At 53.4% G+C, this 12,836-nt stretch overlaps 1 protein-coding gene across 4 annotated transcripts in view; it reads right to left on the reverse strand.

The window, feature by feature from the left end:
• Positions 1 to 12,836, reverse strand: part of LOC132836369 (pyruvate carboxylase, mitochondrial-like) — a 721,522-nt gene that overhangs the window by 392,858 nt on the left and 315,828 nt on the right. For all 4 annotated transcript variants that reach the window (XM_060855868.1, XM_060855869.1, XM_060855870.1 and 1 more), the window contains one exon: positions 5,814 to 5,996. In XM_060855868.1, the coding sequence (XP_060711851.1) occupies positions 5,814 to 5,996 (183 nt within the window). The remainder of the gene's footprint in view (positions 1 to 5,813; positions 5,997 to 12,836) is intronic.

Below are 12,836 nucleotides of genomic sequence, written 5' to 3' on the forward strand. Positions count from 1 at the left end.
GGGCCGGAAACTGCCCAGGTAAGGTCTCCTGCCCTGCACTGACATTCTGTCCGGGCCGGGAGAGGGTTCAGTGCCCACAGCCCTAACCCCACCTTGGCTCTGTTTCAATGGGACACGAGGCACCGCGCTCACAGTAGGTGCTTGCATTCAGTCAGTCAGAGAGAGAGAGAGAGAGAAAAACCATTGCTCACACGCTCCAGGGACTGCCAGACGAATTGGGTCCAGGAGACCAGCCGGAACGTCTAGGTCAGGACCTTTGTGAAAATTCAGTGCGAGCAAACCCCGAAGCATAAAATTACAGATGACTTTGCAGCGACATTCCTCCAGTTCCACTTCCAGGTTCGGTGTCATGTCATGGAAAACACACAGCAGCGCAGATTCAGGAGGACTTTTAAAAACTCTGACACTTGTGAGCACAGTTGAGGTGAAACGCAGAGAGCGTGGGGTGCAGTCTGTCCTGTCTGTTGCAGCACTTCACCCTGACACACACACACACCCCCCTTCCCTGAAAACGTGTCCCCCCCTTGCCATCCCCACCTCTGGGTCACTCAGCCGATTCACTTCCGAGCTGGGTTCTCCACTTCTCTTGTGATCTCTCCTCCGTGCGGGAAATCACTGAACTGTTACTGAACAGGAGGCCATTCGGCCCTCTGTCACTGAACTGTTACTGAACAGCAGGAGGCCATTCAGCCCTCTGTCACTGAACTGTTACTGAACAGGAGGCCATTCGGCCCACTGTCACTGAACTGTTACTGAGCAGCAGGAGGCCATTCGGCCCTCTGTCACTGAACTGTTACTGAACAGCAGGAGGCCATTCGGCCCACTGTCACTGAACTGTTACTGAGCAGCAGGAGGCCATTCGGCCCACTGTCACTGAACTGTTACTGAACAGCAGGAGGCCATTCGGCCCTCTGTCACTGAACTGTTACTGAACAGGAGGCCATTCGGCCCACTGTCACTGAACTGTTACTGAACAGGAGGCCATTCAGCCCTCTGTCACTGAACTGTTACTGAACAGGAGGCCATTCAGCCCTCTGTCACTGAACTGTTACTGAACAGGAGGCCATTCGGCCCACTGTCACTGAACTGTTACTGAGCAGGAGGCCATTCGGCCCACTGTCACTGAACTGTTACTGAACAGCAGGAGGCCATTCGGCCCTCTGTCACTGAACTGTTACTGAACAGCAGCAGGCCATTCGGCCCTCTGTCACTGAACTGCGACTGAACAGCAGGAGGCCATTCGGCCCACTGTCACTGAACTGTTACTGAACAGGAGGCCATTCGGCCCACTGTCACTGAACTGCTACTGAGCAGCAGGAGGCCATTCGGCCCTCTGTCACTGAACTGTTACTGAACAGCAGGAGGCCATTCGGCCCACTGTCACTGAACTGTTACTGAACAGCAGGAGGCCATTTGGCCCTCTGTCACTGAACTGTTACTGAACAGCAGCAGGCCATTCGGCCCTCTGTCACTGAACTGCGACTGAACAGCAGGAGGCCATTCGGCCCACTGTCACTGAACTGCTACTGAACAGCAGGAGGCCATTCAGCCCACTGTCACTGAACTGTTACTGAGCAGCAGGAGGCCATTCGGCCCACTGTCACTGAACTGTTACTGAACAGGAAGCCATTCAGCCCACTGTCACTGAACTGCTACTGAGCAACAGGAGGCCATTCGGCCCACTGTTACAGAACTGCTTCTGGCAGCAGGAGGCCATTCGGCCCACTGCTTGGACAGCCACTCGCCTGCCTTGTGGTTGTAGATCTCGCGTGTTCTTCCTGGATCATGGTCCTGCTGGACACCAAAGCAGGCTCAAAAAGCCGAATGGCCTAGTGTTGCTCCTAGCTTTTACCTTTTCAAAGGGGGGGCCCCTGAATCATTCGTGTTCGATTTATGGACAGGCATAGTGCGGCCGCGATCCAACACGGACCAAGCTGTAAAAGGCGTGACAATCAAACATTTCCTGTCCTTATGAATGGCCACTTCACGCTGTGGTGCTCCGACCCGCGTGGGCATCCACCTGCCAAGGGATCCCCCCGAAGGGGAACTGTTCCCAACTCCGGGAACTGCCTGCAGCCATCTCCTCCCCTTCCCTGAACCTGCCGCTCCCACCTTCGTGGGGAGGGAGTTATTCACAACCCTCACCGCCCGCTGTGTGAGAAAGTTATGCAACGTTACAAAACGTCAGCAAATCCGACAGTGTGCTTAGCCAGATGCTGACACTCTCCCGTCTCTCCCCATGAACTGACTCCCCTCGTCTTTGGTACGCACCCCAACTCCTCCCCTCCGCGTCCTTTCTCAGGCTTTTGGTATCTCTCAGCTGCACACAGTGGCTTCCACCAACACAAGGCCAGAGAAGGAGACACTGGAAACTGAGAGAAGTTCTGGGGACCATAGCCATGGAAGGATCTGGCCTGGGAGTAGGTGCACAGGAGGTTTACAAGAACGACCCCAGGGATGAACAGCTTGTCATACGAGGACTCTGGGTCTGTACAGGGTGGAGATCAGAAGGAAGACAGAACATAGTGGTGCTGAAAAAGCACAGCAGGTCAGGAATAATGAAGGGCTTTTGCCCGAAATGTCGATTTTTTTCTGCTCCTCGGATGCTGCCTGACCTGCTGTGCTTTTCCAGCACCGCTCTAATCGAGACTCTGATCTCCAGCATCTGCAGTACCCACCTTCGCCAGGCTGACAGAGCAATCAGCTTGAGAAGTAAAGAGTGCTGAGAGGCCTGGGTACAGTGGACGTGGAGAAGATGTTTCCTCCAACAGGAGGGCCTCAGACCTGAGGGCACAGCCTCAGGGTGAAGGGACCACCCTTTGGAACTGAGATGAGGAGGGGGCGCGGGGGGAGTGTCTGTGCAACTCATTGCCACAGAGGGCCATGGAGGGCGAGTCACTGAGTGTCTTTAGGACAGAGGTTCATGACTGGTTTATGCACTGAGGAGTAAACTGGGCTTGAAAAACACATCCGTCATGATCGAAAGGCAAAGCAGATTCAACGGGCCAAATGGCCTCATTCTGCACCTGGGGCTTACGGTCTTACTCTCGAGACAGAGTTTCTAAACAAAGAACGTAACAGCACAGGAACAGGCCCTTTGGCACTCCAAGCCTGCGCTGATCCAGATCCTCTCTCTAAACCTGGTGTCTATTTTCTAAGGATCTGTATCCCTCTGTTCCCTGCCCATTCATCTGTCTGTCTAGATACCTCTTAAATGATGCTATGGTGCCCGTCTCTACCACCTCCGCTGGCAACGCGTTCCAGGCACCCACCACCCTCTGAACTTTCCACGCATATCTCCTTTAAACTTTTCCCCTCTCACCTTGAACTCGTGACCCCTAGTAATTGAGTCCCACACTCTGGGAAAAGTTAGAAATCACACAACACCAGGTTAGAGTCCAACAGGTTTAATTGGAAGCACACTAGCTTTCGGAGCGACGCTCCTTCATCAGGTGATTGACAACCACCTGATGAAGGAGCGTCGCTCCGAAAGCTAGTGTGCTTCCAATTAAACCTGTTAGACTCTAACCTGGTGTTGTGTGATTGTTAACTTTGTACATCCCAGTCCAACACCGGCATCTCCAAATTATAACTCTGGGAAAAAGCTTCTTGCTATCCACCCTCTCATAACTTTGTAGGCCTCAATCAGGTCCCTCCTCAACCTCTGTCTTTCTAATGAAAACAATCCTAATCCACTCAACCTCTCTTCATAGCCAGCGCCCTCCATACCAGGCAACATCTTAGTGAACCTCCTCTGCACCCTCTCCAAAGCATCCACATCCTTTTGGTAATGTGGCGACCAGAACTGTACGCAGTGTTCCCAAAATGGCCGAAAACCAAAGTCAGGTACAACTGTAACTACAACTCCTTTCCTGATGAAGGGCTTTTGCCCGAAATGTCGATTTTTTTCCTGCTCCTCAGATGCTGCCTGACCTGCTATGCTTTTCCAGCACCGCTCTAATCTTGACTCTAATCTCCAGCATTTGCAGTACCCACCTCCGCCCACAACTGTAACATGACCTGCCAACTCTTGTACTCAACACCCAGTCTGATGAAGGAAAGCATGCCGCATGCCTTCTTGACCAGTTTATCGACCTGCGTTCAGGAAACAATGGGCCTGAACACCCAGATCTCTCCGTACATCAATTTTCCTCCAAGCTGACCCTGCATGCATCAGAGAACCTCAAATGAACGTGCAATGGTGGAAATCATGGCTGTCATTGTCACTGTCTCGGAGGTTAAACCAAGACTACTGAGGCCTGTGGAGGTAGGGGAGGATGCTCAGAACAGGGAGTGTCCAGATGATATCCTCTTAGACCACTTTAGCTAGAAGCCAGGGCAGCTGCTGTACCCCCTCTGGGAAAGTATAAAGGATGACGCTTGCCTAGAAACTGCGCTGTGTCGGGGAGAGGGGTTTACTTTAACATGGACAAGTTGGCACCTGGTTCTGGCTGAGTCTCCCAGTCTTGCGAAAAGGTACTCCAAAGCAGAACGGAGGTTTGTTTAACTGTCTGAAAGAAGAGGGGAGAGAGACAGACTGGCAGAAACGAGCCAGTCATCTTGTAGGGAGGGTGCTATCAGCCGCGTACACTCACAGACAAGGAGGTGATCAGCGTCCTCTCACTGTGTCACTTCTGTCTGCACTCCATCAGCCCAACGCAAACTTTCCCGTCTCAGCCTTGCACTAACACGCAGCTTTTCCCTCACCAACAGCAGTTCTTAACTGCTTAGTGATCCCCGCAGAAGTTATATCATTGCAAACAAATCAGTCAATCGATCTAAATATTAACGTTAATGACGCGTTTGCTCACACCCGCGACTGATCACCGCTTGAAGCCAAATCCTACAGCTGCTGAAATGAGGTGACACAGTTCCGCCCAGGTGGGACTAAGCCAGTACGGGAGAAACAGAAACCGGGAAGGGATGTTGCCACCACACCTCCCTCGGTGAACGATCACTGACACGTGTGGTTCATAGCTTAAAGTGCAGCTGTCTCCAACTGGCTTACCATAACCGGCGTTGAGGATACCAATGTGACCAAAAGCACACGGGGCAGGGGACATCGTGGCTCAGTGGCAAATACCCTGTATGCATGACCATGTCGAGAGACCCCCCAAAATCAACCGGCTCAGCTCTTTCACTGCTCCTTAGGCACAGAGGGGCCTTAGAGCTGTGGCTTTCCTGTCTGCTCTGCCCCTCGGTGAGATGGTCATGACCTCAGCCCTGCCTTGCCAGTCAGTCTACAGCTCTGCGTCATTTCAACGATATGCTGACAGAGTGCTCCACACACAGACGAACGCCCGGGAGACTGGAATTCCCATCCGCGTCGGAAAACAGGGAGCTTTTGGAACCACGACTCCTAGTTCGGGTTCCTCTTCGATGAAAGGAAACATCCCCCCATCATTGCTCTGCTTCGTTCTGTCTCCCACAATGCCACTGCCACCCACTGTCCGACCCAACAAGTCAGCCACGGTCAGCCTACAGGCACCATTCCTCGCACATAATCCGGAATCTCATTGCAATCACAACGCTCCATCGGAATTCTGCTCGCCTGTGTCACTCCCCTCCTCGTTTTACAGTCCATCACTGACCGTGCAAACATTCCCGCCGCGACCAATACTCGCAGACAGCAGTTCGATTTCTATGAGGCAAATTCTCTTAAGACAACAGCCCCCTTTCCAAGGCACAAGAGTCCGCCATTATGAGAGAGACATGGGTCACAGTACACTCCGCCATTATGAGAGACACACCACAGTACACTCAGTAACCATAAACTCCAAACAAAATGGTGGCCGCACACAGCAGCACCTTACCTTGACCCCGCGGATCCGGAACTCGGCCAGGGCCCGGTTCAGCTTGGACGCGGCGGTGGGGTGGTCCTTGCCGTGGGCGATCACCTTGACCAGCAGCGAGTCGTAGTGCGGCGAGATCAGCGCTCCCTGGAAGGCTGAGGCGGTGTCCAAGCGGATTCCCATCCCTTCCCCGCTGCGGAAGACCTGCGGGAATACGGGAGAGGAAGCGAACAGGGTTCAAATCCAGGCGCACGGGTGTGGTGCCGCTAATCCCACCCAGACCTTCCCCTCCACCCCAACACCTCCCCGTCAACCATCCCCCCCAAATCCCCCCACTGAGCGCAACTCCATCGCCATAACTCACAGCGGCACCAATGCCCCTCTGACTCCCTCCATGGGCTGGACCCGAGGGGAGTAAGGGAGGGGCTTGTCAGGATGTTGATGAAGTGGGGAAGGCCAGGACTGGGGGAGGGGGTCCCTGCCCCACCTGAAAGTGCTACCCACTGGAGGTTTCAAGGGAAGCAGGGTGTAAACAACATCGGTTTCGGACCCCCATCCCGTCAGTCTGGAGTTGAAGGTGCTCTGTGGAATTTGTGGGGGCTAGACCGAAGCCAATGCCTGGATGAGAAACACGAACCTTCCCGCCATCCATCGAGACTTCCAGTCTCACCAAACACCAGTGACACCCCACTGCAGACAAGGCAGTACTGAACAAGATCTCTCCTCAGAGTGCAGAAAGAGGCCATTCAGCCCATCCAGTCTCCACTGACTCTCCACAAAGCATCCCACCAAGACCCTGTAACACACCCAACCTCATATTTAGCATCTAATCCACCCAGCCTGCACATGGGGCAATTGAGAAGAATTAATAATTACAATCCCGACAGAGTGGCAACAGGCATACCAACCCTCTGAGGAGTAACACACCCAGACCCATTCCCCGACCCTATCACTCTATATTTACCCCTGAATAATCCACCCTAACCTACACACCCCCGAACACTATGGGACAATTTAGCACGGCGAATCCACCCTAACCTGCACATCCATGGACACTATGGGACAATTTAGCACGGCCAATCCACCCTAACCTGCACATCCCTGGGCACTAGGGGACAATTTAGCACGGCCAATCCACCCTAACCTGCACATCCCTGGGCACTATGGGACAATTTAGCACGGCCAATCCACCCTAACCTGCACATCCCTGGGCACTAGGGGACAATTTAGCACGGCCAATCCACCCTAACCTGCACATCCCTGGGCACTATGGGACAATTTAGCACGGCCAGTCCACCATAACCTGCACATCCCTGGGCACGATGGGGCAATTTAGCATGGCCAATCCACCCTAACCTGCACATCCCTGGGCACTAGGGGACAATTTAGCATGGCCAATCCACCCTAACCTGCACATCCCTGGGCACTATGGGACAATTTAGCACGGCCAATCCACCCTAACCTGCACATCCCTGGGCACTAGGGGACAATTTAGCACGGCCAATCCACCCTAACCTGCACATCCCTGGGCACTATGGGACAATTTAGCACGGCCAATCCACCCTAACCTGCACATCCCTGGGCACTAGGGGACAATTTAGCACGGCCAATCCACCCTAACCTGCACATCCCTGGGAACTATGGGACAATTTAGCACGGCCAATCCACCCTAACCTGCACATCCCTGGGCACTATGGGACAATTTAGCATGGCCAATCCACCCTAACTTGCACATCTTTGGATCATGGGAGCACCCGGAAGAAACCCATGCAGACATGGGGAGAATGTGCAAACTCCACACAGTCACCCAATTCTGGAATGGAACCCGGGTCCCTGGCGCCGTGAGGCAGCAGTGCTAACCACTGAGCCACCGTGTCACCCCAATTTAGCACGGCCACTCCACCATAACCTGCACCACCTTTGGACGGACGGCACTTCACTGCAGTAAACCACTGAGCCATACCAGGCTGCTGCTTATGACGGTTTCAGAAATGAGAAAGTGTTCTCCCACAAATGAAGTGAGCTCCCCCGAACAGCGACTGCCTAAACCCAACGTCTGACAACCTTCAAAGGGCCACCTTCACCCTTGTGCAGGTGCATCCTGGGAAGAAGTGTGTGATGGGCTGGGTCTGGAATGAAATGATGGTATAGGGTGTGGGCTTTCAGAGATCATGGCAGTTTTACCCCAACCCCGCGGGTGTGCAAAAGGGACAAAACAAAATGGGAATGATGCTGTTTACCCCTGGCTTTGCTGCAAGGAACAGGGCTGTCACAGAATCAGTCCACAAAGGGGGTCTGGGTTTGTGATTTACCATGTCAAAGCCCATTCTCCAGGAGCAGGTGGAAGTGACAATATCTGCGCACCCCCTTGGTCTTTCACTGCAGTGAAGCAGACTAATAATTCATATCCCATCCCGCTGGGCGGCACGGTGGCACAGTGGTTAGCTACTGCTGCCTCATAGTGCCTGAGACCCGGGTTCAATTCCCGCCTCAGGCGACTGACTGTGTGGAGTTTGCACGTTCTCCCCGTGTCTGCGTGGGTTTCCTCCGGGTGCTCCGGTTTCCTCCCACAGTCCAAAGATGTGCAGGTCAGGTGAATTGGCCGTGCTAAATTGTCCGTAGTGTTAGGTAAAGGGTTAAATATAGGGGTATGGGTGGGTTGCGCTTCAGCGGGTCGGTGTGGACTTGTTGGGCCGAAGGGCCTGTTTCCACACTGTAAGTAATCTAAACTAAAGTATTATTTGGTCTGACTACTGAACAAGCCCATGTTCCTGAGGAGTTCCAAGTACGCCATATCTCTGTCATGAATGGTCATATAGTAACCAGACTCAGTCGCATTTTACTGTCAAACAGGGAGACCAAGGGGTTCATGGACATAATCCTCTGGTTAAGAAGGCGTTTTGCACGTTTGCCTTCAATGGGCAGACCTTTGAGTACAGGATATTGGTGAGGTCTCTTCTGTAATACTGTGTCCTGTTCTGATTTCCTGGCTTTAGGAAGGATAATACGAGAGAGTGAGGATTCGATTAGATTCGATTACTTACAGTCGGCCCAACAAGTCCACACCGACCCGCCGAAGTGCAACCCACCCATACCCCTACATTTACCCCTTACCTAACACTACGGGCAATTTAGCATGGCCAATTCACCTGACCCGCACATCTTTGGACTGTGGGAGGAAACCAGAGGAAACCCACACAGACACGGGGAGAATGTGCAAACTCCACACAGTCAGTCGCCTGAGTCGGGAATTGAACCTGGGTCTCCGGCGCTGTGAGGCAGCAGTGCTAACCCACTGTGCCACCGTGCCGCCCAGGACTGCAGATGCTGGAGATCTGAGTCAAAAAGTATGGTGCTGGAAAAGCACAGCAGGTCAGGCAGCATCCGAGGGGCAGGAAAGTCAACATTTCGAGCTTAAGTTCTTCATCAGGAATGGAAAGGAAGGATCTTGTTAAGCTGGAGAGGGTTCAGAAGAGATTTACCAGGATGTTGCATGGAATGGAGCGTTTGGATTATAAGGAGAGGCTGGATAAGCTGGGGGCTTTTCCCCACTGGAGCGTAAGAGGTTGAGGGGTGACCTTATACAGGTTTTTATAACATCATGAGGAGTATAGACAACATGAATGGCAGGGGTCTTTTCCCCAGGCTTGGGGACTTTAAGATGACAGGGCATATTTTTAAAGTGAGAGAAGGAAGATTTAAAAAAAGACACAAGGGACAACTTTTTGACACAGAGGGTAGATTGTGTGTGGAATTAACTGCCAGAGAAAGGGGTGGTTGCAGCCATAGTTACGATGCTTTAAAGACATTTGGATAAGTAGATGAAGAGGAAAGGTTTAGAGGGATATGGGCCAAGCCCAGGCAGATGGGATTAGCTTAGTTTGGGAAAATGGTCAGAGCACTGGTGTGACTGAGGGGTCTGTTTCCATGCTGTATGGTTCTATGATACTTCGGAGGGTCAGTGCAAACCCAATGGGCTGAATGTCCTCTCTGTGCACTGTAGGGACTCTCTGATTCACATATTATACATATCAATCCAGCAAACCTCCACTTTGAAATCCTTCTGTAAATAAGGACAAAATCCTTGAGTATTTGAGTTATGGTTTCATCAATTCCCTGTGTAAGATTCACACCCACTATATTAGGGATGTTTCTTTCATTAAAGCCATTTGGGGAAATCTTAAACTCAATAACGGCTGGTTTGGGCTTGTTTCAGTGAGAAGTTAAAATGTTAAACACTCAAATCTGAACCTTGTGTGCTGCGATGCTGCTCGCTGCATGTGGGTCGGCCGGAGCAGTTCCAACGTTCTGCAAATCTCGCAGGTCATTGAGGGGAGAAGGGAGAGAGTTTAGAGCACGGAGGTGAGAAGGGAGGGGGTTTAGAGCACTGAGGAGAGAAGGGAGGGGGTTTAGAGCACGGAGGTGAGAAGGGAGGGGGTTTAGAGCACGGAGGTGAGAAGGGAGGGGGTTTAGAGCACGGAGGTGAGAAGGGAGGGGGTTTAGAGCACTGAGGTGAGAAGGGAGGGGGTTTAGAGCACTGAGGTGAGAAGGGAGGGGGTTTAGAGCACTGAGGTGAGAAGGGAGGGGGTTTAGAGCACGGAGGTGAGAAGGGAGGGGGTTTAGAGCACGGAGGTGAGAAGGGAGGGAGTTTAGAGCACTGAGGTGAGAAGGGAGGGGGTTTAGAGCACTGAGGTGAGAAGGGAGGGGGTTTAGAGCACTGAGGTGAGAAGGGAGGGGGTTTAGAGCACTGAGGTGAGAAGGGAGGGGGTTTAGAGCACGGAGGTGAGAAGGGAGGGGGTTTAGAGCACTGAGGTGAGAAGGGAGGGGGTTTAGAGCACTGAGGTTAGAAGGGAGGGGGTTTAGAGCACGGAGGTGAGAAGGGAGGGAGTTTAGAGCACGGAGGTGAGAAGGGAGGGGGTTTAGAGCACTGAGGTGAGAAGGGAGGGGGTTTAGAGCACTGAGGTTAGAAGGGAGGGGGTTTAGAGCACTGAGGTGAGAAGGGAGGGGGTTTAGAGCACTGAGGTGAGAAGGGAGGGAGTTTAGAGCACTGAGGTGAGAAGGGAGGGGGTTTAGAGCACGGAGGTGAGAAGGGAGGGGGTTTAGAGCACGGAGGTGAGAAGGGAGGGGGTTTAGAGCACGGAGGTGAGAAGGGAGGGGGTTTAGAGCATGGAGGTGAGAAGGGAGGGAGTTTAGAGCACGGAGGTGAGAAGGGAGGGGGTTTAGAGCACGGAGGTGAGAAGGGAGGGAGTTTAGAGCACGGAGGTGAGAGGGGAGGGAGTCTAGAGCACTGAGGTGAGAAGGGAGGGGGTTTAGAGCACTGAGGTGAGAGGGGAGGGAGTCTAGAGCACTGAGGTGAGAAGGGAGGGGGTTTAGAGCACTGAGGTGAGAAGGGAGGGAGTTTAGAGCACGGAGGTGAGAAGGGAGGGAGTTTAGAGCACTGAGGTGAGAAGGGAGGGGGTTTAGAGCACGGAGGTGAGAAGGGAGGGGGTTTAGAGCACTGAGGTGAGAAGGGAGGGGGTTTAGAGCACGGAGGTGAGAAGGGAGGGGGTTTAGAGCACGGAGGTGAGAAGGGAGGGTGTTTAGAGCACGGAGGTGAGAAGGAAGGGGGTTTAGAGCACGGAGGTGAGAAGGGAGGGAGTTTAGAGCACTGAGGTGAGAAGGGAGGGGGTTTAGAGCACTGAGGTGAGAAGGGAGGGGGTTTAGGGCACAGAGGTGAGAAGGGAGGGAGTTTAGAGCACTGAGGTGAGAAGGGAGGGGGTTTAGAGCACGGAGGTGAGAAGGGAGGGGGTTTAGAGCACGGAGGTGAGAAGGGAGGGGGTTTAGAGCACGGAGGTGAGAAGGGAGGGAGTTTAGAGCACGGAGGTGAGAAGGGAGGGAGTTTACAGCACGGAGGTGAGAAGGGAGGGGGTTTAGAGCACTGAGGTGAGAAGGGAGGGGGTTTAGAGCACGGAGGTGAGAAGGGAGGGGGTTTAGAGCACTGAGGTGAGAAGGGAGGGGGTTTAGAGCACGGAGGTGAGAAGGGAGGGGGTTTAGAGCACTGAGGTGAGAAGGGAGGGGGTTTAGAGCACTGAGGTGAGAAGGGAGGGGGCTTAGAGCACGGAGGTGAGAAGGGGGGGGAGTTTAGAGCACGGAGGTGAGAAGGGAGGGTGTTTAGAGCACGGAGGTGAGAAGGGAGGGAGTTTAGAGCACGGAGGTGAGAGGGGAGGGAGTTTAGAGCACTGAGGTGAGAAGGGAGGGGGTTTAGAGCACTGAGGTGAGAAGGCAGGGAGTTTAGAGCATTGAGGTGAGAAGGGAGGGGTTTTAGAGCACTGAGGTGAGAAGGGAGGGAGTTTAGAGCACTGAGGTGAGAAGGGAGGGGGTTTAGAGCACTGAGGTGAGAAGGGAGGGGCTTTAGAGCACTGAGGTGAGAAGGGAGGGAGTTTAGAGCACGGAGGTGAGAAGGGAGGGAGTTTAGAGCACTGAGGTGAGAAGGGAGGGTGTTTAGAGCACGGAGGTGAGAAGGGAGGGGGTTTAGAGCACGGAGGTGAGAAGGGAGGGGGTTTAGAGCACTGAGGTGAGAAGGGAGGGGGTTTAGAGCACGGAGGTGAGAAGGGAGGGGGTTTAGAGCACAGAGGTGAGAAGGGAGGGAGTTTAGAGCACTGAGGTGAGAAGGGAGGGGGTTTAGAGCACTGAGGTGAGAAGGGAGGGGGTTTAGAGCACGAAGGTGAGAAGGGAGGGGGTTTAGAGCACTGAGGTGAGAAGGGAGGGAGTTAGAGCACTGAGGTGAGAAGGGAGGGAGTTTAGAGCACTGAGGTGAGAAGGGAGGGGATTTAGAGCACGGAGGTGAGAAGGGAGGGGGTTTAGAGCACTGAGGTGAGAAGGGAGGGAGTTTAGAGCACTGAGGTGAGAAGGGAGGGGGTTTAGAGCACTGAGGTGAGAAGGGAGGGAGTTTAGAGCACTGAGGTGAGAAGGGAGGGGGTTTAGAGCACTGAGGTGAGAAGGGAGGGAGTTTAGAGCACTGAGGTGAGAAGGGAGGGGGTTTAGAGCACTGAGGTGAGAAGGGAG

This window comes from Hemiscyllium ocellatum, chromosome 46 (assembly GCF_020745735.1).
Source record: "Hemiscyllium ocellatum isolate sHemOce1 chromosome 46, sHemOce1.pat.X.cur, whole genome shotgun sequence".
NCBI classification, from domain to species: Eukaryota; Metazoa; Chordata; class Chondrichthyes; order Orectolobiformes; family Hemiscylliidae; genus Hemiscyllium; species Hemiscyllium ocellatum.